The following is a 20,889-nucleotide window of genomic DNA, read 5'->3' as shown; positions in this document are numbered from 1 at the left end:
TTATATTTTTTCTTTGTGCACTTGTTCTAGGCTCAAATGAGATTGAGGAGTGTAATATTGGTTGCCCAGTGATATTCTTTGCCTCCTGATCAAGTTGAATCAGTTTTTATGTAGTTTGTTTGTGAAATTGCCTTGCTCTCCTTTAAAAGAATGGCCATTTTACAGTCTTGGTGTTTGCAAAAGTACATTAATAGTTTCAATGTTTTTTATAAATCTTTCTGCCCTTAGGAACAGGTTCCAGTTCCTGTTTATCATCCTACTCCAAGTCAGACTCGGCTGGCCACTCAACTTACTGAAGAAGAACAGATCAGAATAGCGCAAAGAATAGGCCTCATTCAGCACCTGCCCAAAGGGGTCTATGACCCAGGAAGAGATGGATCAGAAAAGAAAATTAGAGAGTAAGTTCAAATTATTTTCATAGTTATATCTCTGAAAAATTACCACTCAAGCATGCTGGAGATAAATGGATTTTCTTCATCCATTGAGTTATTACTGCAATTACTCCTATACCAAAAGGCATAGATGGTTTTGTTTCTTTAATTCTCAGACAAAAATCAGGGCTATTGCAGGATCTCCATTTTTCATCTCTATTTTAGTGTACTATTTAAAAAAAATTACTGTTGAACCTGGTTTTGCCAGACACAACTACTACAAAACTTCAGAGCGGCCTGTTGAATGATGCTGTTCAAATTTTGGATCATCACTACCTCACCAGGTTGTATCTTTCTATATACCTATTCATTTTTTATATGTCTAGTTAATTCCCATGTTTCTGATTAAATGCTGGTTTGCATATGTACTACTACTCACCTGTTTTCTGTTTGGGAGTTCTAACCTTGAAATTATAATTCCTGACGTAGTGGGCCCTGCTGTTTAGGTCAGGATTAGCATGGCCCACTAAGTCTTTTAAACTAATGAAGGTGCTTCCAGTTGTGTTTTTGACATGTATTTGCATCCAGCAGCAGTGAGGAACAAGCAAGTCAGGATAGTAGGTGACTTCTTATGAATGGGATGCTAATTACACGGTCTTTCTGCTCTGTTCTGGATGGTGCCAAGTGTTACTGGAGCCATATTTCTTTAGAAAAGTGGAGTGTTCTCTCATGCACCTGCTTGTTTTTGTTACCATTTAATTTGTTGGTCCATCTTAGTATCTTTTCATTGGTGATCCCCAGCATGTTGTTAATGGACAACTGAGCAATGGCAGTGTAACACACAAAACGCTGGAGGAACTAATCTGTTCCTATAAAGGGTCTCAGCACAAACATCAACTGTTTATTCTTCTCCATTGATGTTGCTTGACCTGCTGTATTCCTCTAGTATCTTGTGTGTTAAGTCTGGATTTCCAGCATCAGCATCTCTTGTGTTCATGCCATTGGATATTAAGGGTTGTAGTGTTAAACATCTTGTTGCAGGTGATCATTGCTGGCCGCTGAATTGTTGAGCTGTGTGCAGGCCTGGGCTGCTTTGTTATTTAAGGAACTGCAGTTGGAATTGGAACACTATTGTAAACTCTGCCATCGACCTTGTGATGAAGGAATGGGTATAAATGAGGCATTTGATTGTGAATGGACCCAGTCCACTACACTGAGGAAGCCCTGCAACAATATCCTGGTGCTGATATCACTGATCTTTTTTTAAAATACTGTGGTCATCATCTTTTGTGCATGAGGTGACTCTGCTTGGTTAGGTTTTCCCCTTGAAGACTGTTGGTGGTGCAAGTTTACCTTAATACCCTATCAGGTGGTACTAATTCTGGGACTTAAGCACTCTTTGTCCATAATTGACCAATGTTGTAGCCTTGGCTGGCACACAATGGCAATTTTGGAAGACAATTGGTAGCAAGTGCTGCTTGTTGCCACTGACAACAAAGACTTCCTAAGTTCTGCTTTTGATTGAGAATAGAAATACAGGAATGTGATAGGTTAGATTTTGGGGTCATAATGTACTGCAGTACATTTCCAGGCTGCCTGTAGGTATACAAGACACCATTGTATAGATGCATGGCGAGTTCTGGATCAGAGGCTATCTGTGAGTTGTTTTCTTGGGTGTGTGTTGGCTCTTGGCATCATAATGGAGAAAGCTGGGATGTTGGCCTTTCTAAGGTGTGATGCTAATACAGCTCGGGGTGTTGGAGTTCATTTCCAATGTCATCTGTAACAAGTCTGAAAGTCCTCCCCATGGAGTGTGTGGGTTTCTCTGGGTGCTCTGGCTTCCTCCCGTAGTCCAAAGACCTGGTTAGTAGACTAATGGATGGTTGTAAATTATCCTATGGTGAGGTTAGGGTTAAGTTGGGGGTGGCTAGGTAGAGTGGCTGAAAGGGCCTGTTCGGTGCTGTATTTCTAAATTAATAAAACTGTCAAACTTCATGCAACCCAAGCAATCTGCACATTTTCTTTCATCTAATGTTTGCCAACTGTGGTCAAATTGGCAAAATTTTGTCAAATTGGGCGGCATAGTAGCGTAGCAGTTAGTGCATTGCTTGACAGCACTAGCTGTAAGATCAGGGTTTGATCCCCACCACTGTCTATAGGGTTAAAGTCAATCTTTTGGGCACCACAGTTGCATAGGGGTTAGCGTGGCGCTATTATAACTCGGAGTGTCAACATTCAGAATTCAATTCCAGTGCACCTTTAAGAAATTTGCACGTCATCCTGTGAGCATGTGTTTCTTCTGGTGCACTAGTTTCCTGCCACGTTTTAAAGACTTGCTGGTTAATTGGTAATTGTAAATTGTCTTGTCATTAGGCTAGGGTTAAATAGATGGGTTGCTGGGTGGTGCGGCTCATTGTACCAGGCACTTGCGCTATATTTCTAAATAAATGTGACAAAGCTTTTGGATGTATTTGCAGAGTATCCTTTTGGTCATGATAAACCTTTTTTTTTGCTTTTCAGGTGTGTTATTTGTATGATGGACTTTGTTTATGGTGATCCAATTAGGTTTCTTCCATGCATGCATATTTATCACCTGGACTGTATAGATGACTGGCTGATGCGATCGTTCACGTGCCCATCTTGTATGGAACCAGTGGATGCAGCATTGCTTTCTTCCTATGAAACCAACTGAGAAGGCTTTGCATCTGTGATACCATGGAAGAAATAAATCCTGATCTCTACCACTGAGCCAAAGAGTCAGAGATTTGGAGAACCCTGATTGTATGCGATCATGTACTAAGTACAACACTGACAATAACTCATGACTGCAGTTGTTAAAACATTTATATGCATATACCTAAATGCTGTTATTTAAAATCTACAAAGCCCTGACCACATGTTATGAATTTGAGTAAACATATTGAAGCAGTAAATGGCCATTAGTTTGGTCACACTAGGATAGAAATGGTTTTGATGTGACAGGTGTTTAAAAAAAGTTTGTAAAACATGCTTGTTAAAGAAATGGTATCCTCTTTGAATTAAAGCTGTTTATAGTGGTTTTATATTGGATGCATAGAGTAGTGTTTTTGCACTGAACAGTTGTCAGTGTCCCATGCAGCAGAATTCTCAGGAATAATGGGTGCTTACTTTCTCTTTTGGTATAAAGCTCTCTGGGGAACATTTTTTTTAATGGAAGAGCTCTTAAATTATATGTCTGCTTTTTTATTTGTACATATGCACATACAGCACATCTGTCTGTGCATATGAAGAGGTGCCTGCTTGTAGATTTTTGTGAAATAGCTGGCATTTTGGTGCCTCTTTAGACCAGAAGAGCCTCTGCAAAGATTGGCCTAATGTGTTATTAGTTTCCTTGACAAACTAATATTATTGCTGTATTTCTTTTGATTATGTGTTCAACTACAATGAGAAATATAGGTCCAAATTATGAAGTATAGGCTTTTTTACGAACTTTAAGGATACTATTTCTGCAGTGCAGTGTGTTTAGTATTTTGTATGGGTTTGTTCCAACAGTAATTCGATGGTATATTAACATTTTGGTCAAGGCTTTGTGTTTAGGAAAACTCTAGGTGCCAGTATAATGATCCATTTGTGCAGAAAATTAAAACATTTACCATCTTATTTTAAAGGATCACTTGGCTTCAGTTCCAATATGTTTGTAGTACTGAATTTGGGCTGAAGAAGAATTTTGTAATACAGTAATAACTTTCTTCATCACCAAGCAATTATGCTGAATCTGTTGGTCATTTTCCTAAAGGAAATAAGTTCTGTACAAAATCCCTAGAGCACATAATATACAACTATAATAGATGTCCTTAAAATTTTGATACAATAACTGAATTTTATTTTAATTTTACAGCTGAATGATTCATTGGTTTTCTAGACAACCAAAATTATAAGACCAATCAAAGTTCAAATTATGCACAGGTAGAATGATGGCATTTACAATGCATTGTTTATTTTGATTAGCATGTACAAAGTCATGATACAATTAAGTGATTTAATTGTTTGGCATGAGCTGCAAGAACAAGAAACCACAGCACTTGAGAACATTAGTGAATGAATCTTAACATAATCAAATTCCAATAGATCTGTGTGAGAAACAGAAAATACGGTGGACTATTTTAAGGGACATTCTCTGAAAATGTATTTGCCAAGCACATTGAGGAAACAAGTCCAAATGACTTGTTGTGATTGACTTTATGTAATTTGTCATTATCTTTTTTTAAGTTTTCAAATATTTTTTCTTAAATCCTGCCTCAAGTTACTGTATAAAATTATGAAATTTTTAAATGATAAACTTTATAATTGGACCTGGAGTTTTCCCTTTAAAAAATCACACTAATCTGTACACTGGCACAAAGTAGGAGTTTAAAGCTTTTTTGCACAGTTCTTTTCCATTACAAATGGAATTCATGGCCTTAGGTCTTTTGAAATGGTGTCTTGTTATGAGTGAGACTAGCATGGTGCTCAAAAAATAATGATCTAATCATAGCAAATCATTGCAATGACTATGTTTGAGAATCAAGCAGTTCCAGTGGTGTGCAGAACTTCAAGTAAAGGCAGAGATGCATTTTCAAAATTTATCCATTAATATTTTGCATTAAAGTTTCTGGATTTTTGAGTACTACTATGTGACTTGCAGGAATTCCAAACTAATGGAAACTGCACAGATGAATAGTGAGGGGAAATTAGTTTGTTCTAAGTATCTAAATGATATAGTTTGCAAAATCAAAGGCAAGATTATAAATCAGACATTTTCCCCTGTTTCATGAGGGACAAATATTGCAATAGCTGTATAGTTAAGAGCCGTTGGTTTTAAATCAGTGAAAAGGAAGACCTGGATTTGTGCAATATTTTAATGGTGAAAACATAGTATTTACAACTGTTTCTTTTATGACCATTCCACAAATTTTAACTGTACACCTTTACAGTAATGTTTAAATTTCAATTATTGTGCACATTGAGGTGCAGGAATAAGTGGGAGTAATCACGAGTGTTGTGTGTGAAGCTAACAATTTTTGAGTGTTCATTTTATTTATGTGACATTACAGATTTGGTTCAGCAATGGTGAGTTGAATAGACTTTTAGTGGTGGTATGTTTCTAGGCACTTTCTGTTACCAGCATAAACAAAGATTTTGTTTTGATATAATTGTAAGACCTTTAGTGCTCCAAGTCTGTAATAATTGGCTTGCCTCCTTGAATAGCTCGGTGGCAGCATGATTTTATATTTCTTTCATTTATAAATAGTATGCTACTTTAAGGAAATTAATTGTGCAGTTCACTAGTGCTTTTGATGTTGAAGTACCAAACAGGTTAAGTGTTATTGCCCACTATCCAAAACTCTTTTCTTTTTAATATTGCTGATATCTGAGTAATACCATCCACACTAGATTTTCACATTTTTGTAACTCAACCTGAGATTTAATAGTTCCTTGTGGAATCATTTTTAAGTGTTGAGCTATCTTGTATTCTTTTGCCTTTTCCCATGACCCCATTGTGATCAAACGGTAAGAAGAATTTCAGACTGGTTTCCAAACCTACACCATAATTCTAAAATAGCTCTGAGAAGCACATGATCATAGTTTTGATCATTTTGATCTGCAACAATCCTTACAACATTAAAAATAAAATGAATTAATCCCACTTTATTTTGACACATTACTATCTTAAATTTATAGTTCAATAACTCAAGTCCAGACTTTTAGGTGTGAAGGAAAGTGAAACAATAAGGGCCACTTTTTGTTGTTTGATGACATTGGGGAAATGGTTTTGGGAGGGGGCAAAAGAATTACATTTTTAGCCTTTCAATTGTTACCTTTTTTACTTTTTACAAAAAGTCAAGCGGATTATGGCTGCCTACTACTGTATAACTGTATAGCCTTTAATTTTAATAAGTTTGCTTAAGACCTCTCTGAATCTTGATGGTGAAAAGACCGAAAATATTTACAAATATGTCAAGTTTTAAGCATTACATTTGGTGGAAAATTTAGAATTCTCCTAAACATGCAACAGTGAGTAAATATCCTGGCTATACGGTATAGGTATAAAATTTCTATGCACATTGTAGGCTATTTTATTGCGTTATCTATTCAAATTTGCTGAAAAGTAGAAGGTTGTAATGTCTTCAAGTTGTATAACCAATGTTAAATTTTGCTCCAGTTTTATTTATTGGTAATCAACTTGTCTTAATAAATATTATGCTTTTTCATTGTTTAGGTTTTTCTGGATGCTTTGAAATATTGGATTTATTACAGAACTGTTTGTGCTTTAAATACTTTTACCTAATTGTGTTTAGAGAGTAAAGAGCCTGATGATGCTGTGGTGTTGAAGGCAAGAGTAGTAGTAAAATACTGCACAATACATTCCATTTGCAGCTGTGGCTGCCATCACTGCATTTGGGGGGGGGGTGAAGGGGGGAAAGAAACGCTTGTTCATCTTTTAATGTCTAATCGTGCATTATCATTTCAAATAATTTATTCAAAAACATTGCACATTCCAAAAAGTAGATTCATGTATAATTTATGGGCTTGCTTAAGGCAGCAGGTATTAAAATCTGCAATAGTAAAAAGTAATTTTTGAATGGTGTTTTATTTTCATAAAGTGCCCCTTAGCTGCAATGTTAATTTTTTACAAGATGTTCCATTATTAAATATTTTGTGCACATCGAATTGTTGGAGTACCATGTAGATAGACCTCAAGAATAACACTTGGAAATTTCCAGTTAAACCCTCAGTTGCCACTCAATCTAATACTTGTAAGTATCCAGATTTAAATAAGATAGTTCAGGTTTTGAATAGACCCAGGCACTGAAGATATCTCAAAGGACCATTGTTTTGCTATCATGCGGGTTACAATTTCCAGTTCAGTGTAATCTCTGCTATTGGTAATTTAGAAGTCTAGAGATATAATTGACTGGAATCAATTATATAATTGCATGTAATATTCCAAAGATCAAGGTCTTATGACCAGATCCCAGTTAATTGTTGTTCAGATATATCATTTATATAAAGTATTGTGTATAGGAAATAGTCAGTTATCAGAATGCACATTATAATATGCTGCTAATATGAAGAGGTACTGGTAGACTAGGTTTTCCCAGGGAAAACTGCACAATTTAGTAGTAATTAAGATTCAGATTGCATAACTTTGACAGCATGCTACCATTATACTTCTGTACAGCGTGTTTTTTAATTTAGATTCTCTTTCACTTAATGTTTCTCTCAATTTGGTAGCCTGTTCCAAACCTCTTTAAACTTTGACCTTGAATCACAAACAGAATAAACTGTCAGTCAATATCGCATCTGTTCATGTGAAGTCTTTCATGCAGAATAGCTCCACCAATATGCAAGATTTCTGAAGTACAAATTAATCTACAGTATAACCTTAGGTTTAAAGTTCCTGCCTATAATTTGCCCTTTCACTGAATGTCAAGTAAGAATGAACAGTGAGACTGATCAATCCAGCACATTTCTTGTTTTTATTTGTAAAATGATGGATATTTTTGAAACTGAATTTGTCATCTAAGCTCTTTTATCAGCCTTAGTACAAGTCTTGTGAAATTTTTTTTACAGAGACCAAAAATTCCTTTTACATTGTCACCAAATGTTAAAATAGAACGAACTTTCAAATTCATCCTTAAAAAGACTGAGATACAAAAGGATATGGATTTAAGTCAAAGATTTGTGCTGCATTGCCAATGTGCAATCAGCATCATAAGGCCAGCGAAGAGGTAAACAAATTAATGCCATATAATATAATAAAACATAAATTAATTGGAAGTGAATTAGAGATGCAAGTGTGAGAACAAAAAGTAAAACCTGATTGAAAGTAACAGTGGTTCAATTAATTATAATTAACCACTGAAGGAAGCAATCTTTCTTCTATCGCACATTCACCATCCAAATGATCAGCATCTCTGCAAAGTTATTTTAGGTAGCAGCAGTTGCAATGTTTCAGCCCTAAGATGGATTATAGCTTCGACTCTCCTTAATGCTGGTTTTGATCTAATCAGTTGGCCCAAAATTGATGGGCCTTCTAACTCTTTGAATAGTTAATTATATCTACATCACCACTGCTTTAGTTAGAGATGGCCCTGCTTGTAAGCAGCCACAAAAGTAGAGGTACTCCACTGTCCATAGCAGGCCAAAATTCCTCAGGAGGCTGGTGAGTAAGGACAGAGCATATGGAATTGGGAATAATATAGTAGCATGGATAAGAGGTGGCTAACAAACAGAAAACAAAGGGTTGGATCAAATGGGTCTATATCATTTAACTGTGACTAGTGATGTATCAGAGGGATTGGTGCTTGAGCTCTACATCTGCAATCATAGTGGTTTGGGTAAGGTGGCCAAATGCAACATTTTCAAGTTTGCATTGCAGATTAAAATTATTAATACAGTTCTAAAGGGACTTTGTGTGATATATTTGTGTTCCTTTTAAAAAGATATAAGATTAATTGTACTGAGTTTTAAAAAGATTCACCAGGTTGGTTCCTGTGAAGGTGGGTCTTTTGAATGAGGAGGGGTTGGGTAGGCTGATAGAAAAATGAAAGGCAGCTTCATGAAGTATAAAGCTTTACAGAGTAGGACAATTCCCCTGGCAAAGGAATCCAGAACTAGAGCTCTCAATCTCAAAATTAAGGGTTAAGATAGTGAGGATTGAGAGGGGGTAACTACTCAGTTTGCTATTCTCTGCACTGGAGGACTGTGGAGACACTTTCTTTGATGGTGTTCAAAAAAGAGAATGAAGGAAAAGATGTACATTGGTGCTAGAAAAACCCCGTAGAATTCCTTCTATTTCTGCATAAATGACCTAAAATGTGATCAGACCTTCACACAAGTCCTAAAACTAGAAAACAAAATTAAATAAGACAAAAATTATATTTGCTCATTTATTTATTGAGGAAAAAATGATCCAATATTACATGTATTGGAATAAGTATCTGAACCTCTGCGGTAATACCTTCTCCAGAAGCTATCTGAAGTCAGGTGTTCCAATTAATGAGATAAGATTGAGGTGTGAGTTGTAGAGGTGCTGTGCCCAATTATTTATTTTTATTTTTTAAAAAAGACACACAGATATAAAGACAGGGCTTGCTCTTCTCAAGAAAGATCTGTTTGTGTGCACCATGCCTCGATCAAAACAAGTTCCAGAGAACCTTAGGAGAAGAATTGTAGAGATGCATGAAACTGGAAAGGGCTGCAAAAGCAGTTCTAAAGACCTGAGTTTTCATCAGTCCACAGTAAGAGAAATTGTCTACAAATGGAGGAGATTCAGTACTGTTGCTACTCTCCCTGGGAGTGGGCATCCTGCAAAGATCACAACAAGAGCACAACATGTGATGCTGAAGGAGGTGAAAAAGAATCTAAGAGCAACAGTAGAAATCTCTTGAACTTGCTGAAGTCTCTGTTCATTTGTCCACTATAAGAAAAACACTGAATAAGAATGTTGTTCATGGAGGGACACCATGGAGGAAACCACCGCTCTCCAAATGAAACATTGCTGCATATCTGAAGTTTGCAGAAGACCACCTAGATGTTCCATAGCGCTTCTGGGACAACGTTCTGTGGACAGATGGTACAAAATTTGGCAGAAATGTGCATTGCTATGTTTGGAGGGAAAAGGGCACTGCACACCACCACCAAAACCTCATCTCAACTGTGAAGCATGGAGGAAGGAGCATCATGGTTTGGGGCTGCTTTGCTGCGTCAAGGCCTGCACAGCTTGCAGTCGTTGAGGGAACAATGAATTCAAAATTGTAATGACACTTTACAGGAGAATATCAAGGCTTAATAGAAGTTGAACAATGCAACAAGACAAAGAACTGAAAGAGGAGTAAATCAACAACAAAATTGTTTAAAAAGAAGAGAATTTGTGTTTTGGAGTGACCAAGTCCTGACTGTAATCCTATGGAAATATGAAGGACGTGAAGCAAGCAGTTCATGCAAGGAAGCTCCCAAACATCCCACAGTTGAACCAGTTTTGTAAGGAGAAATGGCCTAAGATTCCTCCAAGCTGATGTGCAGAACTGATCAGCAGTTAGAAACATTTGGTTTAAGTTGTTGCTGTAAAAGGGGATCACACTGAAAGCAGAGGTTCACATACTTTTTCCAACAAATACTTATTGGATAATTTTTCTCAATGAATGAACAAGTATAATGTTTTTTTGTGGGTATCTAATTGGGTTCCTTTTAATCTAGTTTTAGGACGTATGAAGATCTAATCACATTTCAGGTCTTATGCAGAAATAGAGAAAATTCTACAGGGTTTACAAACTTTCTTGCACCTCTGCATGTGGCCACTTTGCAGTAGGCTACCTAATTTGAATCTTCTGAAAGAAAATCCAATATGGTTCAGCAAACATGACTCATCTTTAAAAATCTTGATCATTGTGGGATGTTGCAAACCTGAGCAATATAGCCCATTAAGAGAAAGACTACATGTGGCTGTGAATATCAGTTTTGTTTTATTTCTTGATTTATTTTTAACAGAATCTGTATTCATGGCAAGTCATTTGAATTACTATTGAGTATTGCTATTATCCTGATGAAGATTCTCTCACAATGTTGTTAGTTACAGAAACTAGATTAAAACCCAGTGACAAAGAAGACTCAGTGATGCATTTTCAAATCAGGGTGATGTAAAACTTGGAGAACTTTGGCTATGGAAAGTTTTGGGAGATGTTGCAGCAGGAGCCCGGCTAGGTAAATTGAGTGATTTTGTACTGTAGATGGTACAGGCAGCAGCCTGAATGAATGGATGCTTAACGTAGTGATGCAAGGATTATCAATAAAGGTGGCTGTTTCATCTTGGATGCTGCTGACACTGAATGTGCAGTTGGAGCTACACTTCTCCTCTTACCTGGATAGCAATCAGAATCAGCTTTGTCACTGACGTGTAAGATCTGTTTTGTGGACAGCAGCACTGTGCAATACATTTTTTAAAAAACTGTTGCAATAAGAAATAAACTAAATGTCAAAAGTGCAAAATAGTGAGGTAGTGTTCATGGCTTCATAGACTGCTCAGAAATCTTCATGGACACGAAGAAGCTGTTCCTAGATTGTTGAGTGTGCGTCTTCAGATTCCTGTACCACCTCCCTGATGGCAGTAATGAGAGGGTGTGTCCTGGCTGGTGAAGGTCCCTAACACCACACACACAATGCTGGTGGAACGCAGCAGGCCAGACAGCATCTATAGGAAGAAACACAGTCGCCGTTTCAGACCAAGACCCTTCATCAGGACTAACTGAAAGAAGAGATAGTAAGAGATTTGAAAGTGGGAGGCGGGGATTGGAAATGATAGGAGAAGACAGGAGGGGGAGGGATAGAGCTAAGAGCTGGAAGGTTGATTGGTAAAAGGGATACAAGTCTGGAGAAGGGAGAGAATCGGGACGGGAGGCCTAGGGAGAAAGAAAGGGGGAGGGTAGCACCAGAGGAAGATGGAGAACAGGCAAGGAGTTATTGTGAGGGACAGAGAGAGAAAAAAGGAAAAAAATAATAAATAAATAAGGGTTGAGATAAGAAGAGGAGGAAGGGCATTAACAGAAGTTAGAGAAGTCAATGTTCATGCCATCAGTTTGGAGGCTACCCAGATGGAATATAAGGTGTTCCTCCAAACTGAGTGTGGCTTCATCTTGACAGTAGAGAAGGCCGTGGATAGACATATCAGAATGGGAATGGGATGTGGAATTAAAATATGTGGCCACTGGGAGATCTTGCTTTCTCTGGCGGACAGAGCGTAGGTGTTCAGTGAAACGGTCTCCCAGTCTGTGTCGGGTCTCACCAATATATAGTAGGCCGCACTGGGAGCACCAGACACAGTATATCATTCCAGCTGACTCTCGTGCTTGTCCTTTTCATGGTTGGTGGAAAGGCTTTTTGGTATCGTACACCTCTGCCCTGTCATTGCAGCTATTATACAGTATTTGAGGCTCATCTAGTTTCTGGGAATGGTGTCTCCCAGGACTTTGGAAAATTTGCATGTGATACCATCCAAAATCAAGGATGGATGATTAGACTCTGGAGTCCATGAGCGGCGTCAACAGAGCTTTACCAAGAGGGATTTCTCGCAGGGCGGCGGCAGTTATTTAAGAAGGGAGCTTCAAGAGTGCTAGTCCATTGTACGTGGCCTATCAGCGGATATAACTGGCGCACCATTCGTGAGTTGAATAGCGGGGAAGGTTCAGGCATAAAAGGGAGACACTGCCTAGTGGAGCAGTCATCGACAGAATGATCTGAGGCGGAGTGGGAGAGCTTTGGCTCATTTGGGCTTCAGCCATAATGGGTCGAATCGAGTTATGTTACCTGTGAGGAATAGAAACGGGAAATATGTCTGTGAGGCTGGTGTTCTGTACTCAGTGTCAGATGTGAGAGGTCCTCTGGAGACTCCCAGCCTCCTGGATGGCCACATTTGCACCAGGTGCGTCGAGCTGAAGCTCCTTAGGGACCGGGTTAGGGGACTGGAGATGCAGCTCAATGACCTTCGTCTGGTCAGAGAGAGTGAGGAGGTGATAGAGAGGAGCTATAGGCAAGTAGTCACACCGGGGCCTTGGGAGACAGATAAGTGGGTAACAGTCAGGAGAGGGAAGGGCAGGAGTCAGACACTAGAGAGTACCCCTTAACAATAAGTACTCTTTGAGTACTGTTTGGGGGGGTGTTGGGGGAACGGCCTACCTTGGGGAAACACAGAGTCTGGCCCTGTGGCTCAGAAGGGTAGCGAAAGGAAGAAGGCAGCAGTAATAGGGGACTCTATAGTTAGGGGGTCAGACAGGCGATTTTGTGGACGCAGAAAAGAAATACTGATGGTAGTTTGCCTCCCAGGTGCCAGGGTCCGGCGTGTTTCTGATCGAGTCCCTGATATCCTGACGTGGGAAGGAGAACAGCCAGAGGTCATGGTACATATTGGTACCAGCGATAGAGGCAGAAGAAGAGAGGCGGTCCTGAAAACAGACGACAGGGAGTTAGGAAAGAAGCTGAGAAGCAGGGCCTCAAGGGTAGTAATCTCGTGATAAATGTGTGGTTTAGGGACTGGAGCAGGGGGCAGGGATTCAGATTTCTGGATCAATGGGACCTCTTTTGGGCAGGCGTGACCTCTACCAAAAAGGCCGGGTTGCACATGAATCCGAGGGGGGCCAATATCCTGGCAGGGAGGTTTGCAAAGGCTATTAGAGAGAGTTTAAACTAGAACTGCTCGGGGTTGGGAACCAAACTGAAGAGATGGAGGAAGGGCGGTTGGCTCACAAATAGAGGAAGCTTGGAGACAGTGCAAGAGGGAGGATAGGCATGTGATAGAGAACGGATACTCTTAGACCGCTGGTTTGAGATGTGACTATTTTAATTTGAGGAGTATTATGAACAAAGCTGATGAGCTTATAGAGCATGGGTCAGTACTTGGAGCTATGGTGTTGTGGCCATTGTAGGGACTTGGATGGCTTGGGCAGGAATGGTTACTTTGAGTGCCAGGCTTTAGATGTTTCAGAAAGGACAGGGAAGGAGGCAAAAGAGGTGGGGGTGTGGCACTGCTGATCAGAGATAGTGTCATGGCTCCAGAAAAGGAGGTGGTCATGGAGGGATTGTCTATGAGTGTGGGTGGAGGTTAGAAACAGGAAGGGGTCAATAAATCTTCGGGGTGTTTTTTATAGACCACCCAATAGTAACAGGGATATCGAGGAGCAGATAGGGAGACAGGTTCTGGAAAGGTGTAATAGTAACAGGGTTGTTGTGGGAGATTTTAATTTCCCAAAAATATTTTGGCATCTCCCTAGAGCAAGGGTAGAGTTTGTTAGGTGTGTTCAGGAAGATTTCCTGACACAATATGTAGATAAGCCTAGAAGAGGTGAGGCTGTTCTTGATCTGGTACTGGGAAATGAACCTGGTCAGGTGCCAGGTGTCTCAGTGAGAGAGCATTTTGGAGATAAGATCACAATTCTATCTCCTTTACCATAGCATTGGAGAGGGATAGGAACAGAGAAGTTAGGAAAACATTTAATTGGAGTAAGGGAAAATGTGAGGCTATCAGGCAGGAACTTGGAAGCATAAATTGGGAACAGATGTTCTCAGGGAAATGTATGGCAGAAATGTGGCAGATGTTCAGGGGATATTTGTGTGGTCTGCATAGGTACATTGCAATGAGACAGAGAAAGGATGGTAGGGTACAGGAACTGTGGTGTACGAAGGCTGTTTTTAAAAAAATCTAGTCAATGAGAAAAGAAGAGCTTACAAAAGTTTCAAAAATAAGATTATAAGGCTAGCTGGAAGGAGCTTAATGAAATTAGGAGAGCCAGAAGGGGCCATGAGAAGGCCTTGGTGGACAGGATTAAGGAAAACCCCAAGGCATTCTACAAGTATGTGACTAGCAAGAGGATAAGACCTGAGAGAACAGGACCAATCAAGTGTGACAGTGGAAAAGTGTGTGTGAAACCGGAAGAAATGACTGAGGTACTTGATGAATATTTTGCTTCAGTATTCACTATGGAAAAGGATCTTGGCGATTATAGGGATGACTTACAGCAGACTGAAAAGTTTGAGCATATAGACATTAAGAAAGAGGATGTGCTGGAGTTTTTAGGAAACACCAAGTTGGATAAGTCTCTGGGATTGAACGAAAAGTACCCCAGGCTACTGTGGGAGGCAAGGGAGGAGATTGATCCTCTGGCAATGATCTTTACATTATCAGTGGGGACAGGAGGGGTTCCAGAGGATTGGAGGGTTGCAGATGTTCCCTTATTCAAGAAAGTGAGTAGAGATAGCCCAGGAAATTATAAATCAGTGAGTCTTACTTCAGTGGTTGGTAAGTTGATGGAAAAGATCCTGAGAGGCAGAATTTATGAACATTTGGAGAGGCATAATATGATTAGGAATAGTCAGCATAGCTTTGTGAAAGGCAGGTCGTGCCTTACGAGCCTGATTGAATTTTTTGAGGATGTGATGAAACACATTGATGAAGGTAGAGCACTAGATGTAGTGTATATGGATTTCAGCAAGGCATTTGAAAAGGTGCCCCATGCAAGGCTTATTGGGAAAGTAAGGAGGCATGGAATCCTAGGGGACCTTGATTTGTGGATCCAGAATTGGTTTGCCCCCAGAAGAGCTTAATGACTGAGGGGTAGTAACTGTTCTTCAGCCTGGTGGTGTGAGTCCTGAGGCACCTGTACTTTCTACCTGATGGCAGCAATGAGAAAAGAGCATGGCTTGGCTGGTGACGATCTTTGATGCATGCTGCTGTTCCATGACAACATTTCATGTAGATGTGCTCAATGGTTGCAAAGGTTTTAGCTGTGATGTTCTGAGCTGAATCCACCACCTTTCGTAGGATTTTCCACCTAGAGGCATTGGTGTCTGCATACCAGGCTGTAATGCAGCACACTTTCCACCATACATCTATGACGTTTGCCAAGGTTTTCGATGACATGCCAAATCTCTGCAGACTCCTGAGGCGCTGTTGTGCTTTCTTTGCAACTATTTTTATATGATGGGTCCAGGACAGGTCCTCTGAGATAGTGACCCCCAGGAATTTAAAGTTACTGCCTCTCTCCACCTCTGATCCTCCGGTGATTACTGGCTCGTGGATTTCTGGTTTCCCTCTCCTGAAGTCTGTAATCAGTTCCATGGTCTTATTAACATTGGGTGAGAGGTGGTTGTCATTACACAACTTAGCCAAGTTTTCAGTCTCCCTTCTGTATGCTGATTCATCACCACCCTTGATATGGCCCACAACAGTGGTGTCATCAATAGACTTGTATGTTATGTTGGAGCTGTACTTACCCACACAGCCCTGTGGTTCTCCTTTGCTGTTGGAGATTGTGGAGGAGATGTTTTTCTAATCTGAACTGACAGGTCTACAAGTGAGGAAATCCAGGATCCAATTTCATGGGTGGACTGGGGTATTGAGACCCAGGTCTTGAAGTTTACTGAGGGAATGATGGTATTAAATGCTGAGCTGTAATCGATAATAAGCATGCTGATGTATGCATGTTTGCTGTCCAGATGTTCCAAGGTTGAGCAAAGAGCCAGTGAGATGGCATCTGCTGTAGACCTGTTGCTTTGGTAGGCAAATTGGAGCAGATCCAAGTCGCCACTCGGACAGGAGCAGATATACTTCAACAACAGCCTCTCAATACACTTCTTTACTGTCAATGTAAGTGCCACTGGGCAATGGTCATTGAGGCAGTTTGCCTCAAAGGGAGTGTCATTGTATTCTGGCTCACTGTTCTGTACCTTGCAGAGGCCAAACACTAACTTTCTGACACGTCTTACCACCCTTTGGGCCCTGACTCACCAATGAACACCAGGCCACTATTTCTTCATCATTAGAAATACTACCACATCAGCAGACCTCCTCTCGTTAGCCTTCAATTTTATAGTGTCCCAGCCCCACTCTGTCTGCTTCTGTTACTTAAACTTGGCTGTCCCTGTAAGCCCATTGTTTCTGCCTGCTTCAGCCTCACTAAAATCATTCCTTCCCAAGTACCAGTAGCAAACTTTGAGAGTTTCAGCTGGTTTTGCAGAGGGATGGGAACCAGTGCAGCAGGTCAGAAAGTGGAGGATTAAGAGTAAGGTAGATGTCATAACTAGGAAGAACAGGCAGGAAGGAGCAAGATAATGGATACAATGAGATGGTATGGCCTGAACTGTGTATATTTTAATGCTAGGAGTATTATGGGTGAGGGTGTTGAACTTAAAGCATGGATCTATACATAGAATTATGATGTTAGAAATTAAGACATGAGCAGAATTTGATCATTTGTCCATTCGAGTCTGCTCTGCCGTTCCATCATGGCTGTTTTATTATCCCTCTCAATCCATTCTGCGGCCTTCTCCCTGTAATCTTTGACATCCTTACTAGTCAACAACCTAGCAACCTCTGCTTTAAATATACCCATAGATATGGTCTCCACAGTCATCTGTGGCAATGAATTCCAGTGATTCACCATCCTCTGGCTAAAGAAATTCTTTTTCACCTCTTTTCTAAAGGGAGATCCTTCTATTCCGAAGCTGTGCCCTCTAGTCCTAGACTCCCCCACAGTAGGAAACATCCCCTCCACATCCACTTTCAATATTCAATAGGTTTCAATGAGATTCCCCCCTCCCCCCACCACCACCACCAAATTCTTCTAAATACCAGTGAGTACAGGCCCAGAGCCGTCAAATGCTTCTCATATGTTAACCCTTTCATTCTCAATCCTCCTCTGGGCTCTCTCCAATGTCAGCATAGAAGATTGAGGGGGGATCTGATTGAAACGTATAAGATCCTAAAGGGATTGGACAGGCTAGATGCAGGAAGATTGTTCCCGATGTTGGGGAAGTCCAGAACGAGGGGCCACAGTTTGAGGATAGAGGGGAAGCCTTTTAGGACCGAGATTAGGAAAAACTTCTTCACACAGAGAGTGGTGAATCTGTGGAATTCTCTGCCACAGGAAACAGTTGAGGCCAGTTCATTGGCTATATTTAAGAGGGAGTTAGATATGGCCCTTGTGGCTATGGGGGTCAGGGGGTATGCAGGGAAGGCTGGGGCGGGGTTTCTGAGTTGGATGATCAGCCATGATCATAATAAATGGCGGTGCAGGCTCGAAGGGCCGAATGGCCTACTCCTGCACCTACTTTTTATGTTTCTATGTTTCTATATCCTTTCTTAGATAAAGGACCCAATATTGCTCACAATACTCCAAATGCAGTCTGACCAATGCCTTACAAAGTCTTACCATTATATCCTTGCTTTTGTATTCTAGTCTTCTCAAAATGAATGCTAACCTTTCATTTGCCTTCCTTACCACCAACTCAGCCTGCAAATGTTAACCATTAGGGAATCTTGCACAAGGACTCCCATGTCCCTTTGCACCTCTGAATTTTCTCACCATTTAGAAAATAGTTTACACATTTATTCCTTCCATCAAAGTGCACAACATACAGTTCCCTACATTATATTCCAGTTGCCACTTTGACTATTCTCCCAATCTAAGTCGTTCTGCAGACTCCCTGCTCCCTCAGCACTACCTGCCCCTCCACCTATCTTCATATCATCTGAAAACTTGGCCACAAAGTCATCAATTCTGTCATCCAAATCATTCACATATAGCATGAAAAGAAGCAGCCCCACCTCGGACTCCTACAGAACACCACTAGTCATCAGCAGCCAGCTAGAAAGACTTAGATGAAAGAAGGAAGGAGTAGGTGCTTAATGTTCCAGGGCCTTGATGTTTTGGAAAAGATAGAAAAGGTGATAAAAGCGTGGGGGAAGAGGGTTGTGATATTAATTAGGGACAATATCACAGCTGTATTAAGAGGGAACACAATTGAGGGCTCAATCACTGAGTCTATATGAGTGGAACTCAAAAATAGGAAGCTGCAGTCATGATGGGTTTATTCTCACAGACCCCCCCCCCCCCCAATAGCCACTGGGACACCAATGAACAGAAATGCAAGACTAGGGCCTCTTGGGTGTGATTTGTTAGGTGTATCCAGAAGGGTTTTTAAAATCAGCATATAGATAGTCCTATGAGAGGAGGGGCCATACTTGACCACGTGTTGGATGTTCAGCAGGAGAACAGTTCGGGAACGGTGACCCCAACTCAAGTTTTAAGCCATCTGTGGCTGAGTGTGGATCTTAGAGGGGTGAGATCCTTAATGAGTAGTTACCATGGGGACAGAGAGGGGATAGGAAGCTAAGGGTGGAGTGTGCTAATATGCTGAGCCATTTTGAGATAAAGGTGGAGGTACTGTTGGGTCTCTTAAAGAACATTAGTGGTTAAATTCCCAGGGCATGATGGGATTTATCCCAGGTTATTAAGAGAGGCAAGAGATTGCCCGGGCCTTGATCATTATCTTCACGTCCTCTCTAGCTACAGATGAGCAGCTAATGTTGTTCCATTGTTCAAGAAGGGAAATGGGGATAAACCTGGCAATAATAGACTAATGAGTCTCACACCAGTGGTAGGGAAGTTACTGGAGAGGAATCTTAGGGATAGGATTTATGACCATTTGGAAAAACATGGCCAAATTAGGGGCAGTCAGTATATGAGAGAAGTTATGATTTACTGACTTGGAAAAACTCAATCAAGGCAATGACAAAGGTGATTGAATGTTACATGAATTTTAGTAATGCACTTGACAAGGTTCATCATGGGAGACACACCCATAAGACATGAGTGCAGAAGATGGAGACACTACTTTCTCCCTTAGGGGGAGAGAGAACCTGTGGTATGTCGAAAACCAGGTGAAACGCAAAGTGTGGTAACTGCAAGTCTGTGTCTTTGCTGTTGCTTTGCTCACACTTGAGTGCTTGGTGGTGGGCGCCGATGCTTTTTTTTGCTGGTGGGGGGAGGGGGGATCGTGCTTGCTGCCGCTTTCCTTTGAATTAGGCCATTTGGCGTGTACAGTCGCTCCATGCTGACTAATGGCTGATCCTTTTTCCCACTCCACGGCACCATTGATGCCTTGTCCAATCAAGAACAGATCAAGCTCTGCCTTAAATAGACCCAATGACCTGGCCTCCACAGTCGCCTGTGGTAATAAATTCCACAAATTCAATACCCTCTGCCTAGAGAAATCTGTCCGCATCTTTGTTTTAATGGATGCCTCTCTATCCTGAGGCTGTGCCCTCTTGTCCTAGACCCCTGCATCTTGGGAAACATCCTTTCCATATCTACTCTGTCTAGGCTTTTCAACATTTGTAAAGTTTCAATGAGATCCCCTCCTTATCCTTCTAAATTCCAGCGAGTACAGACCCAGAGCTATAAAACGTTCCTTGTATGATAATCCTTTCATTTCCCGAATTATCCTTGTGAACCACCTCTGAACCCTCTCCAATGCCAGCACACTTTTTCTTAGATGTAGAGCCCAAAACTGTTCACAGTACTCGAGGTGAGACCTCATAACGTCCTCACATCCCTGTTCTTGCATTTTAGACCTCTTGAAATGAATGTTAACATTGCATTGCCTTTCTCACCACTGACTCGACCTGCAAATTAACCTTTAGGGTGTTCTGCACAAGGACTCCCAAGTTCCTTTGCATCTCAGATTTTTGGATTTTCTCCCCATTCAGAAAATAGTCTGCACATTTATTTCTTCTACCAAAGTGCATGACCATACATTTTCCAACATTGTATTTCATTTGCCACTCTCTTGTCCATTCTCCTAATCTGCCTAAGTCCTTCTGCAGCCTACCTGATTCATCAACACTACCCTGCCCCTCCACCAATCTTTGTATCATCTGCAAACTTGGCAACAGAGCTGTCAATTCCATCGTCTAAATCTTTGATATATAGCCTAAAAAGAAATGGTCCCAACACCAGCCCCTGCGGAATACCACTAGTTACTGGCAGCCAACCAGAAAAGGATCCTTTTATTCTCACTCACTGCCTCCTACCGATCAGCCAGTGCTCTAATCATGCTAATAACTTTCCTGTAATACCATGGGTTCTTAACTTGGTAAGCAGCCTCATGTGTGGCACCTTATCAAAGGCCTTCTGAAATTCCAAATATACAACATCCACCGCATCCT

The 20,889-nt window shown here is 40.7% G+C and overlaps 2 protein-coding genes across 5 annotated transcripts in view; one reads left to right on the top strand and one right to left on the bottom strand.

The window, feature by feature from the left end:
- Positions 1–6,949, top strand: part of rnf11b (ring finger protein 11b) — a 30,658-nt gene extending 23,709 nt beyond the window's left edge. The window contains exons 2-3 of the mRNA XM_072273765.1: positions 229–398; positions 2,892–6,949. Of these exons, the coding sequence (XP_072129866.1) occupies positions 229–398; positions 2,892–3,063 (342 nt within the window). The 3' untranslated portion in view covers positions 3,064–6,949. The remainder of the gene's footprint in view (positions 1–228; positions 399–2,891) is intronic.
- ttc39a (tetratricopeptide repeat domain 39A) overlaps positions 1–20,889 on the bottom strand; it is a 138,099-nt gene that overhangs the window by 19,063 nt on the left and 98,147 nt on the right. Inside the window, exon 18 of one of the 4 annotated variants that reach the window (XM_072273762.1) lies at positions 9,333–11,583. The exons of the other annotated variants lie outside the window; for them this stretch is intronic. Within the exon in view, the coding sequence (XP_072129863.1) occupies positions 11,535–11,583 (49 nt within the window). The 3' untranslated portion in view covers positions 9,333–11,534. Of the gene's footprint in view, positions 1–9,332; positions 11,584–20,889 lie in introns of those variants that run through there. 4 annotated transcript variants of the gene reach the window in all.

The sequence above is a fragment of the Mobula birostris genome, chromosome 12 (assembly GCF_030028105.1).
Source record: "Mobula birostris isolate sMobBir1 chromosome 12, sMobBir1.hap1, whole genome shotgun sequence".
Taxonomy (NCBI): domain Eukaryota; kingdom Metazoa; phylum Chordata; class Chondrichthyes; order Myliobatiformes; family Myliobatidae; genus Mobula; species Mobula birostris.
The sequence above is the reverse complement of the archived record's forward strand: the minus strand, read 5'-3'. Positions and strand labels throughout refer to the sequence as shown.